The sequence below is a fragment of the Orycteropus afer genome, unplaced genomic scaffold (genome assembly GCF_000298275.1).
Source record: "Orycteropus afer afer isolate SDZICR_OR568_19922 unplaced genomic scaffold, OryAfe1.0 scaffold00064, whole genome shotgun sequence".
NCBI lineage: Eukaryota > Metazoa > Chordata > Mammalia > Tubulidentata > Orycteropodidae > Orycteropus > Orycteropus afer.
In genome coordinates, this window is record NW_006921651.1 from 4,767,620 (window position 1) to 4,785,951 (window position 18,332).

The window sequence follows — 18,332 nt, forward strand, 5'->3', positions numbered from 1 at the left end:
TCCAATTCTGCATCCTTTCCTTCAAGGCTCAGGGGTCCAAGATTATTTTCTGTGTCTGTGTTAATTGGTTTCCCTTTTCTTTGTTGAAGAAGGTCTGTGCAATCCTTCTGCCTAGTCCGCCATCTTGCCCCGCCTCCTGTTGGACTCTAGCCATTATCCCTTTTATACTTCAAAAATTAACATCTCCTTCACCATCAGTTTAAGAATGTCCACACCCATGGAAGTGTGAAAGCCAGCCACTTCATGCCTTTATCTCCCACAATTTTAAATAGCCAATTTCTAATTTGCCCATCCCTATCAAACCTGAGAAGACAAGCGTGGTCCTTTCTCTCTGGAGAATCTTCTGTTCTGCTTGGAAACTTCAGGCTTCTGGATCCATTAACAAGCAACTGGTACACCATCCGATCTGCAGCCTGTATGACTATGAGACCAGAAGAACTAGATGGTGCCTGGCTACCACTGTCAGCTACTCGGAGGGGGATCTGTGTAGGGGATCCTGGATAGAGTGGAGAACAATGTGGAACAAAACTCAAATCTTTTTTTTTTTTTAAAAAAAGGGTGGGGGACTAGGTTTGCTGGTCTGATAGAGCCCAGTGGAACCTCTGAGACTGTGTGGCCCCTAGTTGCGCTTCAGGTCTGGAATTGAACCCACTCCTGTGGCTTCCAGCTAAACAAAAGACAGACATATGAGCTGAACATTTACATTAGGTAGATATACTCCTTGGAGAGATCAATCATGGGAGAATAGAAGGGCACAGGAAGACAGCTCAGGTGTCAGGAGTGCATGGAGGGATGGACACAGGAAAGAGGTAACTATTGGGAGGAAGTGGGAGAGGAGCTGTTGCATTGTAAGAGATTATAGTCAATGTCATAAGAGAAAAGTGTATGTGAACTGCTATATGGAAGATGAATTTGCTTTGTAAACTTTCACCCAAATCACAATAAAATTTTAAAAATGGCTTAAGACCTATCCTAATGGATTAATTAACATAACAAAGAAAACTCCTGTTGCCAAATGGAATTACATCCACATGTATAGAGGTTAGGATTCCAATACATACTTTTGGGTGACACAATTCAACTCATAACAAGTACAAATGTTTAGTTCGTATTTACTCAATGTTTGTTGAATGAATGTATGAATAAATGAAAAAATAAGTCTGGCAGTTTCTTCTCTTTTTTTTTTTTTTAATTTTTATTGTGATTTGGGTGAAAGTTTACAGAGCAAATTCATTTTCCATGCAGCAGTTCATACACATTTTATTTCATGACATTGACTGCAGTTTTCCACAATGTAACAGCTCTCTTTCAACTTCCTCCCTGTAGTTCTTTCTTCCCTGTCTTCACCTTCCCTGTGCATTCTTGCCCCCTGAGCTATCTCCCTGTGCTGATATTGCCCTCTGTTCTCCCATGATTTATCATCCTAAGGAGTGTATCTACCTGATGCAAATGTTCACTTATATGCCTATGTATTGTTTGGTTGGAAGCCAGGGAAATGGTAACTAGGAGCCATAGTCTCAGGGGTCTATCAGACCAGTTAAACCTGGTCTTTTTTTTTTTTTTTTAATGAATTTGACTTTAGTTCCACATTGTTCTACCACTGTATTCAGGATCTCCTGCACTGATCCCTTTCTGAGTGGTTGACAGTGCTAGCAGGCACCATCTAGTTCTGTTCTCATGGTCATGTAAGCCGAGGTTTGCATGATCCACTAGTCCCTTAGACTAATTGTTTTCGTGCATCTTTGGTTTTCTTCATTCTTCTTTGCTCTGGACGACAAGAAACCCACTGTTGCATCTAGAGGGCCACTTACAAGCTTTTAAGAACCCAGTGCCTACTCACCAAAATAGAACGTAGAACAATATTTTTGTGTAATATGTTATACCAGTTGAGCTTGATGTCCCCTGCGACTATGGCCCGAGCCCACCGGTCCAACAATTTGCTCATCAGAGTGGTTGACTATGCCTAAGAAGTTATCATAATTTTGAAGTCTGGCAGTTTCTTCTGAACCTTTTGGTTTGTGTGATGAACCTGGAGTTCCAGGAGGGATACAGTCCAAACCCTGGGGCTCTTGCTGACCAAGACCTTCCTTAACTATCCTATAGGGTAGTGAGAATATGATAGTGTGAGGCTTTGAACCTGGAGTTAGTTAAGACATTACATTTTAGGCAATTTAGAGGCCTCTGGACGTTAGTAATTCCAAAGATTGATATTCTAGTTAATTGAACATTGAGTTTGCAAATTTAAAATGAAAATAGGAAATGTAAAAGCCAGTACTCTCAAAGGAGGAGCATGAATTTATCCACATTACACAGGCTGAACGTTGAAGTGGACATTTAATAGTTTAATCAAAAATCCAAATATGCCAAGCTATAGATTGTATTAAGTTAATATTACTGTGAAAACTGTAACTTAGCATTTCCTGACAGTTTGAAAGCCTAAGTGGCAAAGTTTTTTAAAACAAATTTATTGAGATATAATTCATATGTCATATAATTCACCTATTTAATATGTAGAATCAGTGATTTTTAGTATATTCATAGGCCTGTGCAACAATCACCTCTAATTTTGCAACATTTTTTCCTGACATAAAGAATTCCCATACCCATTGCTAAAGGGACTTGGGGGTGACATCTTCAGACCTCCTCCAACTTCACAAGGGTGAGACAGGCTCACCATCAACATCCCAAGACTTTTTCCAGTGAGGCCAGACATGCTGCTACCCTCCAGATTTTTTTTACCAACTCTGACACCAACCACCCTTCTCACGGCACTCACTACTTCTCTGCTGGGTTAGATAATTCATTGGATTGGCCACATAGAACTCACAGGAAATAGTTAAAATTATAGGGTTTATTAGGGAAGCAGTAGGTTACAATTCAGGTTCAGGAATGCGCTCAGGATACAATTCTTTGATGAAGACAGTCTTCCCTTTGCTATGCCCTGTGGCTCGCCTCTCTGGCCCTTGGCCTCTTCCCTGCCCGGGCAGTAGTTACAAAGCTCTTTTAGCTCTGCTGATAGGTGCACCTAGGTACATCCCACTCCACCAGTAAGACTCCTGCCCAAGGGCACTCTGCTTTCTTGCTTAGTGGGCTGGAAAGCCCGCTGCTCTGTCTCTTGCCTCTTGGTTTCTCAGCTGGGTGTCTTTCCCAGGTCCATGTCTCTCTGCTGGGCGTCTCTTCAGCCAAGGAGGTCCAGTGCAGGGATCTCGGGTCCTAGGGTGCACTTTCCTTCACCGTCTGGTCTTCTCTCTTGATGGCAGTGAGAGCCCCTTTTCTGCCTCTGGGAAGGCTCATTTTAAGACTGGCAGAAGGACAAAACTAACCAATCCCAACACACCTTATTTGCTTGGTCCCACCCAGTAATCTGGTAGGAGTTACAAAGACTATGGCTAGAGTAGCCATACCAAGTAATTCACTGCACCACACCCATTAGCAGTCATTTCCCAAATCTTCTCTGCTGAAAACACCTCCCCTCCAATCCCTAGCCCTAGACATTCACTTATGTACTTTCTGTCTCTTATCAGTTTGTCTGTTGTTGACATTTTATATGAATGGAGTTATAGAATATGTGCCTTTTGCAGCTGGCTTCTTTGAGTTAACATAATAGTTTCAATTTCTATCTATGTTTTTAGTATGCATCCGTCCTTCATTTCTTTCATTCCTTTATTTCCAAGGATTTAAAAATGGCGTATAGTGGGATGAATAGTTTGATGAGTTTTCACAAATGTATATATATATAAGACCAGAACTTCCATAATCCTACCACCCAAAAGGGCAACCACTGTTAATTTCAAAATTAAAATATTTTACTATGCATTTGAATACAGTTATCATTGTCATATATTTAATTATGTAAATTTTGCATGCTGTTTTTTTACTTATAAATATTTTTCTGTGTTGTGAAAAAGTCTTCAAGAATATAATTTTTTCTTTTCTTTTTTTAATGTACTCATTAACAGTTTCATTGTATATATGTGTAATGATTTACGATTTACTTGCCTCTCTCCCAGGATTGGACGTTCTTTCCCCAGTTGTTTCCGTCTTTCCTCCATTATAAATGAGATAATGATGCACAACTTTTTGTGTCAAGTTTTTTTGCATTCTAGATTGAAGCTCAATCCCCTGGAGGGGTGTTAATTGGTCAAAGAGTATAAACACTGTTAAAATTATTAATGTTGTTGTTAGGTGCCTTTGAATCAGCTCCACTTCACAGTGACTGTGTGTGTAACAGCACACACACTGCCTTGCCCTGTGCCAGCCCCACCACCCTTGCTGAGCTGGAGCCTGTTACCACCACTGTGCCGGCGCATTGTGCTGGGGGTCTTCCTCATTTTCACTGACCCTCTGCTTTACTAAGCATGATATCCTTCTCCAGGGATCGGTCCCTTCTGACAACATGACTGTGGTAGTTAAGGTTGTGTGTCGTCATGGCTGGGCCATGGTTTTGAGTGACATGGCAGCTGGATGTCGTTATTCCCCATGCTGAGATTGTAATCATCTCCATGGTAGAATCTGCTAAGAGCAGTTAAGTCATTGCCTTCAGGGTTTGGCCTGCTTCCAGTATACATGGAGAAGCTTTGAGGAAGGACTCTAGCTTTTTGGCACATTTTTTCCTGCATTTGGCCAAATCTTCATCTCTGTTTCCTGGACTTGAACTAGTGGTCTGCCGTGTTGCCTGCTGATCTTGGGATTGTGCTGTTGTAACTGCTAATCTTGGGTTCATCAGCCTCAGCAGCCAGAAGCTCCATGGCTTAGAAGGAGCCTCCAGCTCCAGTGGGTCTGGAACAAAAGGCAGAGCTGAAGTCCAAAGTTGAGGGGGCCTTCAGCCAGCCCCTATAGCTGGCACTCTGATTTTTGGACGATTGGATTCCTAAATTGTAAGAGAATCAATTTCTATTTGTTAAAGCCATCCACTTGTGGTATTTCTGTTATAGCAGCACTAGAGAATTAAGACAATGACCAAAGTAGGTAAGATGAAGCCAGGCCATGCTCGCTTGTAAGGACTATTCCAGCTCATCTTGCAGGGAAGATTTTTTTGTTCCTCTGGCATTCCATGGTATTTTTAGTGTTCTTTGCCATCACTACAATTCAAAGGCATTAATTCTTCTTTGGTTTTCCTCATGTATTATCCAGCTTTCACATGCATATGTGTGTTTGGGTCAGGCACACCTTAATCTTCAAAGTGACATCTTTGGTTCATGAGGAAGCTGTATACAGACCAAGAGGCTGTCGTTAGAACAGTACAAGGGGATACTGCATGTTTAAAATCAGGAAGAGTTTAGGTCAGGGTTGTATTCTTTCACCATGCTTATTCAGTCTGTATGCTGAGCAAATAATCCAAGAAGCTGGACTGTATGAAGAAGAATGGGCATCAGGATTGGAGGTAGCATCATTAACAACCTGCAGTGTGCAGATGACACAGCTTTGCTGGCTGAAAGTGAAGATGTCTTGAAGCACTTGGATAAAATCCAAGACTATAGCCTTTGGGATAGACCACCAGCCACTCCTCGGAAGGAAGGTTGGGCAATCCTACTTCCGTAGTGATACTGCCTCGGAAACCCAAGGAGGGGTCGCTATGAGTCGGGGCCGACTCGACGGCACATAACAACAACAACAACAACATACCTCAACATAAAGAAGACAAAAATCCTTGCTACTGAACCAGTAAGCAACATCATGATAAATGGAGAAAAGATTGGAGTTATCAAAGATTTCTTTTTTCTTGGATCCACAGTCAACACCCATGAAAGCAGCAGTCAAGACGGGAGACGTCATATTGCACTGGGCAAATCTGCTGCAAAGCACCTCTTTAAAGTGTTTAAAAACTATTAATATAGATTGCGAAATTGCCTTCTAAAGGGCTCCAAGCCAGTTTAGACTTTCTTTGATAATGTGTGAGTGGCTGTTCTGCTGTTCTTTTGTCATCATTACAATCTATTCTAATTATTTCATAAAAATAAAATCTTGTTTTAATATGCCATTTTTAAATGAAGTTGAACATTATAGAAAAATGTTAACTTTTCATATTTCCTTATTTTGGGGATGAAGGAATCCACATTAGATCATTTTTGTCCCCCCATAAAGAAATGACCATTTTTTGTTAATACAAATGTAATTTCCGATGTTGTGTCAATCATTAAAAAACTTTTTATCAAGCAAAAGAGTCTCATTTTTATGAAGTAATTTTTACCAGTATTTTATTTTGTAATTTCAATGATAGCTTTTTAAGCTTCCAAAATCCTATCCCAGTCAGAAATGAAAAAATATTTTTATGTTTATTATTTAAAAACTATCATTCACCTTAACATAAGTCTGTTGGAAATAATCTCAAAAACTTATATGTTGTTAGAATGCAAATTTCTCTGAATGGTGCTGCAGTGAACATTGGTGTACAAGTCTCTGAGTTGAGTCTCTGCTTGCAAGTGTTTTGGGTATATAATTAGGAGTAGAATTGCTGGGTCAAATGGTGGTTATATTTTTAGTCTTTTTAGGAACTGACACACTGTTTTCCTCTGTGACTATATCTTTTTGAATTCCGATCAGCAGTGTGTAAGGGTTCCAGGTTCCCCACATTCTCACCAACTTTTGTTACTATTTTTTTGTTTTGTTTTGTTTATCTTGGCTACTATCCTTCTGGGAGTGAAATGGTATCTCACTGTGGTTTTGATTTGCATCTCTTTAATAGTTAAAGGTACTAAATATCTTCTTATGTGTTTGGTGGCCATTTGTCCTCTTGGGTAAAATGTTTGTTCAAGGCTTTTGCCTATTTTGTAATGGAGTTATTTGTCTTTTTGTTGTTAAGTTGTTGAAGTTTTATGTATGTTTTTGTTCTTAGGCTCTTACTGGATATATGATTTCAGAAGATACTCTCCTAGTTGGTAGCTTATCTTCTCACTTTTTTCATAAAGTCTTTTGATGAACAGACTTTCAAGTAATTTTTAATGTAAATAAATACGTTAACTATAAATTTATTTAAAATTTTATTTAAAATTTAGATTAAAAAATAGGTCTAGAAGCTTAAGATCTGTAGTTTTGTGATTTTACATCTTGTGTCTATCACATCCTTCCTGGATAGATACTCAAAGGAAGGGTATCAATGGTGCCTAATTGACTATTGACTTACATGTGGTTTCAGCCCCTTTTTCTCAGTGATAAGGGCACTGGGTAGAGCAAACTGTGTATGTGTGTACTTATCCATCAAAAGAGCTACAGGTAGAAGTTCCTTTTTTTTTTTTGCCTTTATACCTGTTTGTATCCAGTGTCTTCAGTGGTTTAGCAAAGCTGCCTCATTAAGGAAAGAGTACTGGTGGTGAGTTTGTGGCATGTTCTTGTGCTTACCCAGTTGTCCTCTTTCTCTCTTGTAGACGCTGTATTCAGGTAGTACATAAACTGCTTTGCTACCAGAAGAAGTGTAGAGTGCGCCTGCATTACACCTGGCGGGAACTCTGGTCAGGTAACTTCCACTTTTGAATCCATTCTTTCCAGTATGTTTAATATACTTTAATTTATGCTTTTGTCATTTTTTGACATTGCCGCCTTTTTCTGATTCATACCTGGTTGTGTTGCATACCTGTTCTGTCCTGTTCCTTCTCCTTCCTCTGTTTTTGTCAGCTGGATGGAAACAATTGAGTATTTCTTGAGTTCCCTTGAGGGAGAGTGAGATAGGATGAATTAGTACAAACTTGGATTCTCCCTCTGTTCCATTTGGTAGCAGCATATGGACTATAGGGAGGCTTCTATGTGTTTCCTCAAGTTGAGTAATCTCAGGAGGAATGTCATAGGGAAAGGGGGTGGTGATGAGGGTGCGAAATGGGGGGAATCCTGTTCTTTGTGTTACATCTGGCATTATTACTGTTTACAGACAGTGTCGATGGTAGCACTCCCCCTGTGCCAGAGACAAAAGCGGCAAATTACAGTGTTTACTTTTGTCTCCTTATCCATTTGGTGGCCCAGTAAAGTCACTGCCACCCCTGCAGGCGGGGAAACTGGCTCTTCTCTAAGGGTACAATTAATGCTTGCTTGCCACCCCTTTCTTTTGTGTGACTAAATTGGAGGTTTTAGGAAAGCAAAGGAGACATACTTCCTGAGGCAGTGCTTGCTGATGGGTCCTGTGGCTTTTGTGACCCAATGGTACAATAAAATTTTCTGCAGAAGATTATAGTGATGAATGGTTGCCACACCCACGGGAGGGCTTCTTTATATTCCCAGCAGAGGAGGGTGTGTTAGTGTCAGAATCTTTATAAGAAACAGGCCAGCACCCCAGCCCCATTCCATGGAATTCATCTTGCTTGTTGTGGCTCATGGTTTCCTCCCAACCCAATTTGGCTTTCTAAATTTAGTCCTCCATAATGGAAAGTAGAGATCTTTAATTAATGGATTAGCAAGTTCTTTGCAGTTACTGCCTGTAGTGGTGAATGGGGAGTAGAAGAATAACACTGAGTGGCAATAGTGGTATTTTGCTATTTTTGGAGAGAAGGGTATGTTTTGTGGTTGTATAAGAGTTTGAGATTGAGGGATATCAGAAAAGCTAAAGAGAGATCAAAAGAGATTAGAATGACTAAAGTTAGAAGTTTTAAAAACCAAACCTATTGCCATTGAGCTGGTTCTGACTCGTAGAGACCCTTTTTTTTTTTTTTTGCCTTTATACCTGTTTGTATCCAGTGTCTTCAGTGGCTTAGCACAGAGTAGAACCTGCCCCGCAGGGTTTCCAAGGCTGCGATCTTTATGCAAGCGGACTGCCACATCTTTCTCCCATGGAGCAGCTGGTGGGTTTGAACTGCTAACCTTTCAGTTAGCAGCCAAGTGCTTAACTGTGCGCCATCAGGGCTCTTTAAAAGTTTTTTTAGGTAGCAGTAATTTTTTGTAACACAAAGGACTATTGTGGCCATTGGATACTTATGTGGTTGTCATGCTTTAAAAACCTAGGATTAAAGATGAAACACAAAATGATACAAATCTGTGGATGTTGACATAGTTGTAGATTTATACCAAGTACAAATGGTTATGTCTATAATTGGGATGAAGTTACACTTTTTAGTTACAAAGCAATTGGTAGACAGTGAAACTTGTGAGAGCCGAAACTCAATGGGACTGCTTTTTTTTTCTGGGTCTCGCAAGTCTTCTGCCTTTGACGGGCTGCGGTTTTACCACTTTGCTATTGCTTATTCTAGTGGGAAATACTTGAATTTTCCATTTCTGACAGGTTTCTGCCTTACTCAGTTTCTGGCTTTTATAGTAAAAACTGTAATAGTTGTTTCTGCCTACTTCTTCTGCTTCCTCTGGTTTTGTTTTCTTTATATTCTCATTTTTCAAAGTTTTCTCTTTTCCCTTTCATTTCTGACCTAACGATTCTACCTCTGGCCCTGTGATTTCTCTGGGTTTTCTCCCATCCTCATCATCTGTTGTCCTCTTCCTTATTGTCATATTCCATTGTCTTTTTCACATTACCTTCTGTTCACCCTGGTCTGTCTCCCTGGACTTCTCGTTATTCTCCTACCTTCACCTTGTGTCTCCTGTCCTCTTGATGAATTTGACCCCTTGATCATTATGAAATGCCTCTTCAGTCCTCTCATCATATATTTTACTTTTATGGATGTTATAAGCCCCAGAATTCATTGTCCTGGCAGTTATCTTTTAAAGAGATTTAAATGTGTCTTTCATATTTATCATTTCTGGCACTTGGAATTTCCTCATTGTGGCTAGAACATTTTAAAAAAGCAGACTATTCTTTATTCTGTGCTGGTCAGCAGACTTTGTCTTTGAGTACCCTCTTTTGCATTCAGCTCTGTAATTATATGCTATCTCAGAACTGATTGGTTGGCTTTCTGAGACTTTGATGGCTTGAGGGGAGAGGTGAGTATCGTTAGTGTGGCTTAGACCACTGCTTGTTTCTAAGGCACAGGCATTAGTACTAGAGTTCTTTGTCAAGTGAGTTTAGCTCCTTTTTACATACAGACTGGGTGGGAACCCTGGCTCCATTTGTTCATCCATGGGGTATACAGTGAGATACTGAGTGGCAGGTGTTAAGGAAAGCTGCAAAATACAACGCTACATCCGATGCAGTCAGAGCCCATAATAATGTATAATATTGCAAGTAGTGAATGTAAGTGTGGCTATGGTGGATCCACCCACTCCTTGGCTGTCACTACCCCTCATATGTTGATATGCCCATGTTTTCACTCTTTCTTTGCCTTCTAGACTTAGGGATTTGAGGAAGGTATGTGAAATTCATCATGGCACATGTGCTTATTATGTGTGTATATATGCTTGCCCACACGTGTGCTGCAACTGTAACTGAACATTGAATTTTATTTATAAGTAAGATTATTATGGTGTGTGTTGTTAGATTGGACACACAGACAGAAACAGTCCATCCACTAGGGTCCAAATACCTTTTGTTGTTTGGAATGTGGACATTTAGTATCCCTGCACTTTGAGTGCTAGGTTTTCGTCCTATGCTGTTTGACTACAATAGCTCTCTGTTATTCAGGAGGCAGCCAGAAGTTCTCTTCTAAATTCTCATATGGAATTCCCAGATTTGATCATATGGAAGAAGAGGAACCAGTTGTATTAGCTGAAGCTTTAACCTTGTCAGATAAGCTTTCCCTACTGTTGGTTTTACAGATTCAAGCCCTGACTTACTCCCTGCTGCCCCTGTCTATTTATAGGATGCTTGTCACCATGGTATCTGAGTATGTGGGAAAATCTGTTTAGGTAACTTCGGCTAGAGTATGGACAGGAGGAAGTCCTACCTGTCTGCATTGGCCTCTTTTCTAGTAATCACTATTTTTTACCACATCGGGAATGTTCAAAAGCTTTTCTCTAACCTCTAGGCTACCCAGGTTTCCTGGTTTGAGTAGAATTAGGTTATTAAAACTCTCCACTGATAGATATGAGAAAACTGGGTATTAGGATAAGGTCCAAGTGAAATAGTTCTTTACCTTTCAGAATATGATGAAAACTGTAGTCTCTGTTCAGCAGTGTCCATTTGCCGGGAAAACAATGTGGAACAAAAAAAGACCAGGTTTGCTGGTCTGAGAGAGCCTGGTGAGATCCCCAAGACTATGGCCCTTAGCTGCCCTTCAAGTCTGGAATTGAACTCACTCCTGTGGCTTCCAGCCAAACAAGGGACAAACGTATAGGGTGAATGTTTACATCAGGTAGAGACACTCCTTGGAGAGATCAGTCTTGGGAGAACAGAAGGGCAGTGTATGCACAGGGAGACAGCTCAGGGGATGGGTGGGAGTGCATGGAAGGGAAGGACACAGGGAAGAGGTAACTACAGGGAGGAAGTGGGAAGAGAGCTGTTACATTGTGGGGAATTGCAGTCAATGTCATGAGACAAAATTGTGTGAACTGCTATATGGAAGATGAATTTGCTCTGTAAACTTTCACCCAAGTCATACTAAAAATTAAAAAAAAAAAAACCAAGCCATGCATTGTAGGTAAGGAAGATAGAGACAAGGGACAGAGGACAGAGAAATTGCGTACTATTCCCTTTCATATGAACAACACAAACAAAAATCTGAATGGCTGGCTCTATCCATATAGCAGTTCATACACATTTTGTCTCATGACATTGACTGCAATTTCCCACAATGTAACAGGTCTGTTCCCACCTCCTCCCCATAGTTACTACTTCCCTGTGTCTTCTCCCATGCACTCCTGCCCCCTGAGTGGTCTCCCTGTGCGTATGTAGTAGTTAAGTTTGTGTGTCAACTTGGCTGGGCCTGGTTGAGTGGCTGGGCAGCTGACTATAGTTATTCCCCATGGTGAGATTAGTAATTAACTCCATGGTGGAATCTGTTGGAGCAGCTGAGTAGCTGCTTTGGGTATGTGGACTGCTTCTTATATATAAGAAACAGCTTTGGGATGGTCTCTAGCTTGTGGCACGCTTGAACCTTGCATGTAGCCGTGTCATTGTTCAGCAGCTTGCCATGCTCTGCTGACCTTGGGACTTTCAGTGGACTTGGAAGAATGGCCTGTCATGTGGTTTGGTAACATTGGGGCCGTGCCTTTTTATTTGTCAACCTTGGGCTTGTCAGCCTCAGTAGTCAGCAGCTGTCTGAGTGAAGAAAAGCCTCTAGCTCCAGTGGGCCGGAAGCAGGAGACAGAGCTGAAGCCCAAGCCTGAGGGGCTTTCACCCAGCCCTTAGAGCCTGGCACTGGGAACTCAGACTTAAAGCCTCCAAACTGTAAGAAAATAAACTCCTGTTTGTTAAGGCCATCCCATTTGTCGGAGCGGCACTAGGGAACCAGAACAGCATACACTGCCCTTCTCTTCTCCCATGACGGTCTCTCTAAGGAATGTATCTACCTGATGGACATTTTCAGCCCATATGCTAGTCTTTCGTTTGGCTGGAAGCCGCAGGAGTAAGTTCAGTTCCAGACTGAAGAGCAGTGAGGGGCGTAGTCTCAGGGGTTTCATCAGGGTGTATCAGACCACAAAATGTGAATTTTGTTCCACATTGTTTGCTCACTCTATCCAGGATCTCCTACACAGATACCCTTCCAAGTGGTTGACAGAGGTAGCCGGGCACCATCTAGTTCTGGCCTCATGGTCATTTAGGCTGAGGATTGCATCATGATCTATCAGTCCCTTGGACTAATTGTTTTGGATGAGTTGCTTTTAACCAGGTAAAAACGTTGATGGATTCTAAGCCATTAACTGAAGAATAAGCAGAATGTTTAGATAGAAGCCTGTCGTTGCTGGAGAGGGAAGTACTTGAACAGAGCTACAGAGTCAACTTATTTTACTTCCACTACTGGCAGAAGGGGCATTGGGGAGGCAAACCCAAACCCCACTGCCATCAAGTCGATTTGGCTGCTAGTGACCCTTCAGGACAGAATAGAACTGTGGCATGGCATTTGCAAGGCTATGCATCTTTATGGAACCAGACTGCTTCATCTTTCTCCTGCAGAGCACATGGTAGGTTCAAACTGCCAGCCTTTTGGTTAGCAGGCAAATGCCTTAACCACTGTGCTAGCAGGGCTCCTTTTGGGGAGGCAGCCTGTATTTAAATAGTGTGGCTTTCTACAGCCTGAAAATAAGGGTTCATTTAAAGGCAGATTTATACTGGCATTTTACACTCAACATTTATCTATGGATCATAGTTCTTACTCTTTCACTCTGCCATATCCCTAGGTGATAAGTCATTATTTTTATCCCCATTTGTTGGGGAAAGGAGTAGAGATATAGAAGGGTTAAGTGACTTGCCAAGGATCATGGAATTAGACATTAAACAGAGTCATGATTAGAACGTAGAGTTCCTGACTCCTATGCTCAGATGCAGATCACTAGGCAACATTTTCCTCCCTGCAGAAAGGCCCCCAAAGCCCCCAAAACAATCTGTTCAGCTTCACTGTGCTAAATAGCATCCAAAGCATTCACACTTTGTGGAAAGAGAGAAATTGCACGAGGCCTGACCTTTCAGATACTTACTGGGAAAAACGGAAAACCCCGAGAGTGTTACAGCTTTCTGGATCCAGCCCACTCTCCCATCACTGGCAGAAGCCTTTGACTTCATAGTTAGATACACTTTGAGACTGAGAATTGAGAGCCTTTTGTTGGAACCGTGTTATACTGTAGGTGTTGTCATGTAGAACTAAAATGTTACAAGAGAAAACCTGAACCGTAGATTTAGCTGGCCGTTCTTGTATAGATAAAGTGTAGTTTTGGTAGTTTGACAGTCCCTTCTGATTTTGGGAAACTATGCTTTGAACTTTTAATTGTCTACCTTTTTATAGTTTAAAAAGCTTTCTTTTGATACAATTTTAGATGCATAGGAAATTGCAAAAATAGTACATAGAGTCCTGTATACCCTTCACCTAACTTCCCCCAAAGGTGACATCTTATATAACTGTACGATATTGCTTCTTTTAGTTTTGAAGAGGGTATCTAGGTAGGGAGGAGCTGGTGACATAGTGGTTAAAGCCTTCAGCTGCTAACCAAAATGTCAACAGTTCAAACTCACCAGCCCATCTTTGGGAGAAAGATGAGGCACTCCGCTTCTGTAAAGATTTACCACCTTGGAAATCCCATGAGACAGTTCTACTCTGTTCTAAAAGGTTGCTGTGAGTTGGAATTGACTGGATGGCAGTGGGTTTGGTTTTGGGATCTAGGTGGGAAAGAACATAACAGTAAAAAGATAGGGTAATGAGAAGAGGGATAATTTTGCCAGCTGCTATTGCTTATTTTTTAAATTGCCTTTTAAATTGTTTTTCCCCATCCTCCCGACATTTTTTTTGTGTGTGTGATTTAGGGGATGTCTTGGTTACCTGTGGGAGCCCTGGTGGCACAGCGATTGAAACACTCAACTGCTAACCAGAAGGTTGGTGTTTTGAACCCACCAGCTGCTCCATGGGAGAAAGATGTAGCAATCTGCTTCCATAAAGATTTCACAGCATTAGAAACCCTATGGGGCAGTTCTGCTCTGTCCTATAGGGTCAATATAGTCAAAATCGGCTTGACAGCAGTGGGTTTTTGGTACTGTAATACAAATACCACAAGGTGACTTTAAAGAACAAAAAATTTATATTATCACAGTTTGAGAGAGTGTAAGTTTCAGTCAGGGTCTTGACTGTGTTGATTCCTTCCTTGTCGGTAGCACTAGGTATTCTGGATTCCTTGGCTTATAGATGATCCTTGGTGGCATCTGTCTTTCCTTGTGTGTATGTGTGCTGATCCTGCTCTTCAATTAGAAGTGATTCAGTTTCACTGTACTTGGACATGACCTAGTTAAAATAACAAAGAAAACCCTTATTCCAAACAATATCTTATAAAAAAAAAAAAACCAAACTCATTGCCCTTGAGTGGGACTCGACTCATAGCGACCCCACCTTGGGTTTCCGAGGCAGTATCTATATGGAAGTAGATTGCCCAGTCTTCCTTCCGAGGAGTGGTTGGTGGGTTTGAACCATCAGCCTTCTGATTAGCAGTTACTTGCCTTAGGCACTATGCCACCAGAGCTCCCATCTTACATGCAGGAGCTAGGATTTCAGTATATATTTTGGGTGGACACAGTTCAATCCATAATAGGGAAATATGTCACACAATTTATTCCAGTCCTGATGCACCTAATTAGACTGTCTACATTCCATGCACAAAAAGAGAGAGGCTTTTTTCTTCTACGGCTGATTAATTCTTTCTGTACATTAGAATGTTCTGATACAGGGGCTATGTTAGCTTCCTGGAATCCTTAGGTGGTACAGTTAATGGCCTTGGCTACTAACCAAAAGGTTGGCAGTTCAAGTCCACTCAGAGGTGCCTTAGCAGAAAGGCCTGGCTATTTACTTTTGAAAAATTAGCCAATGGAAATGCTAGTGAACACAGTTCTGCTCTGACACATGGGGTTCCCATGGGTCGAAATCAACTCGACTGCTATTGGTCTTATTAGTTTCTAGGGTTACTGTAAAGAATACCTACGAAGTGGGTGGCTTTTATTTATCTTTTTTAATTTTTAAATTTTTATTGTGATTTGGGTGAAAGTTTACAGAGCAAATTCACTTTCCATACAGCAGCTCACATACATTTCATCTCATGACATTGAATGCAATTTACCACAATGTAACAGGTCCCCTCCCACTTCCTCCCCATGGTTACCTCTTCCCTGTGTCCATCCCTCCATGCACTCTTGCCCTCTGAGCTGTCTCCCTGTGCATACACAGCCCTTCTATTCTCCCATGATTGTTCTCTCCAACGAGTGTATCTACCTGGTATAAATGTTCACCTCATATACCTGTGTTTTGTTTGGCTGGAAGCCACAGGAGTAGGTTCAATTCCAGACCTGAAGGGCAGCTAGGGACTGTAGTCTCAGTGGTTCCATCAGACTCTGTCAAACCAGCAAACCTGGTCCCTTTTTTTGTCTCCCTCATGATTTTAAGTTTTGTTCCACATCATTCTCCCATGCTATCCAGAATCTCCTACATAGATCCCCCTCCGAGTGGTTGACAGTGGTAGCTGGGCATCATCTAGTTCTTTTGGTCTCAAGTAATATAGGCAGAGGATTACATGTTGTACAAGTCGCTTGGACTAATTGTTTCCTTGAATCTTTGGTTTTCTTCATCCTTCTTTGCTCTGGACGAGGAGAGATCCATTGTTGCATCTAGATGGCCACTTGCAAGCTTTTAAGATCCCAGTCACTACTCACCAAAGTGGAATGTGGAACAATGTTTTGTGTAGTATGTTACACCAGTTGAGCTCGATGTCCCCTGCAACTATGGTCCCGAGCCCAAAGGTCCAACTACTCGGTCTCTCTGGGTAGCTGGCTGTGCCCAAGAAGTGACTACAACCTTGTCCCTTGTCAGCTCTACTATATACCTGGGAATTCTTACAGAACATAGCAATACACTGATAGAAACATTGTCTGCCAACCTGATACATGGTCTTGGGTGCACTCCCTGCTGCGTAGACATACCTAATAGTTCAGCCTGTCTACCCATCTATCCACCCATATATCCACGTTTGCCTTCACTGACAGGGCAGTACTGTATGTGCAAAAGGGTTCATCTTTGTTGTCTGTACCTCCCATGTACCTCTTTTTGTCTTCCTCTTCTTCAGTACCACCGTGTTGATCACTCACATTTGATACATTGCCTTTCTCTTCACCCAAATCAATACTTGTCTTTACCTATCTAACAGTGTTCCCTCCCCTCCCTTTCCACCCCTGATAACCAACAAAATTTCCTTCCATATATAAACCTTTCCTTGACTTTTTACAATAACAGACTAATACAGTATTTGTCCTTCTTTCACTCAGCATAATGCCCTCCAAGTTCATCCATATTGTGTGTTGTTTTGTAGATTCTGCGTGTTATTCTTTAGGGTTGCATAATATTCCATTGTATGCATATACCATAGTTTGGTTATCCATTCTTCAGTTAATGGACACCTAGGTTGTTTCTGGCTTTTGGTTATTGTTAATAGTGTTGCAGTGCACACGGGTGTGTATATATCTGTTCTTGTCCTGGCTGTCATTTCTTTAGGATATATACCTAGTAATGGAATGGCTGGGTCAAATGGTATTTCTAACTCCACCTTTTTAAGGAATCACCATACTGCTTTCCACATTGGTTGTACCATTTGACAGTCCCACCAGCTGTGTATGAAAGTCCCAGTCTCTCTGCATCCTTGCCAGCATTTGTTATTTTCTGTCTTGTTGAACTTTGCTACTAGTGCTGGAGCAAGATGGTATCTTGGGTTGTTTTGATTTGCATCGCTCTAATGGCTAATGATTGTGAGCATTTCTTTGTATGTTTGTTGGCCGCCTGAATATCCTCCTTGGTGTGAAGTGTCTATTCATGTCTTCTACCCATTTTTTAATCGGATTATTTGTCTTTTTGTTGTTGAGGTGTTGGAGTTTTCTTTGAATTCTAGAGATAAGTCCCTTGTCAGATATGTCATTGCCAAGTATTTTTTCCCAATCTGTAAGTTCTCTTTTGACTCTTTTGGAGAAGTCTTTGGAAGCACATAGAAATTTAATTTTCAGAAGGTCCCATGATCTAGTTTCTCTTCTGCTGTTTGTGCATTTTGGGTTATGCTTGATAGTCTATTTATGCCATGTATTAGGGGCCCTAAATTTGCCCCTAGTTTTTCCTTGAGGAACTGTGTAGTTTTAGGTTTCACATTTAAGTCTTTGATCCATCTGGAGTTAGTTTTTGTGTATGGGGTGAAGTATAGACCTTGTTTCAGTTTCTGCAAATGGATATCCAGTTTTGATAGCACCATTTAGTAAACAGACATCCTCTTCCCCATTTAATGGATTTTGGCCCTTTGTCACAGATCAGCTGAGCATAGGCTGATGGATCTATTTCTGGGTTCTCAATTCGATTCCATTGATCTATGTGTCTGTCATTATACCAATACCAGGCAGTTTTGACTATTGTGGCTGTATAGTAGGTTTTGAGATCCATCAGGGTGAGACCTCCTACTTTGTTCTTCTTCTTCAATAGTGCTTTGCTTATCTGAGGTCTCTTTCCTTTCCATATAAAGTTAGTGATTGGTTTTTCCATATGCTTAAAGAATGTTGATAGGATCTGGATTGGGATTGTATAGATTGCTTTGAGTTGCTGTTGTTGTTGTTAGGTGCTGTCGAGTCGTTTCCGACTCAGCGACCCTATGCACAGCAGAACGAAACACTGCCCGATCCCGTGCCAGCTCTATGATCCCTGCTATACTTGAGCCCATCATCACAGCCACCATGTCAGTCCATCTCATTGAAGGCCTCCCCCTCTTTTGTCAACCCTCCACCCTACCAAGCATGACATCTGTGTTAGATTGGGTTCTCTAGAGAAACACAAAATCCAGCAAAGCATGTATACATATATATATATATA

The 18,332-nt window shown here is 41.3% G+C and overlaps 1 protein-coding gene across 1 annotated transcript in view; it reads left to right on the top strand.

Annotated features, from left to right (window-relative positions):
• Positions 1–18,332, top strand: part of ARMH3 (armadillo like helical domain containing 3) — a 261,984-nt gene that overhangs the window by 74,214 nt on the left and 169,438 nt on the right. The window contains 1 exon segment of the mRNA XM_042780830.1: positions 7,365–7,453. Coding sequence (XP_042636764.1) covers positions 7,365–7,453 — 89 coding nt within the window.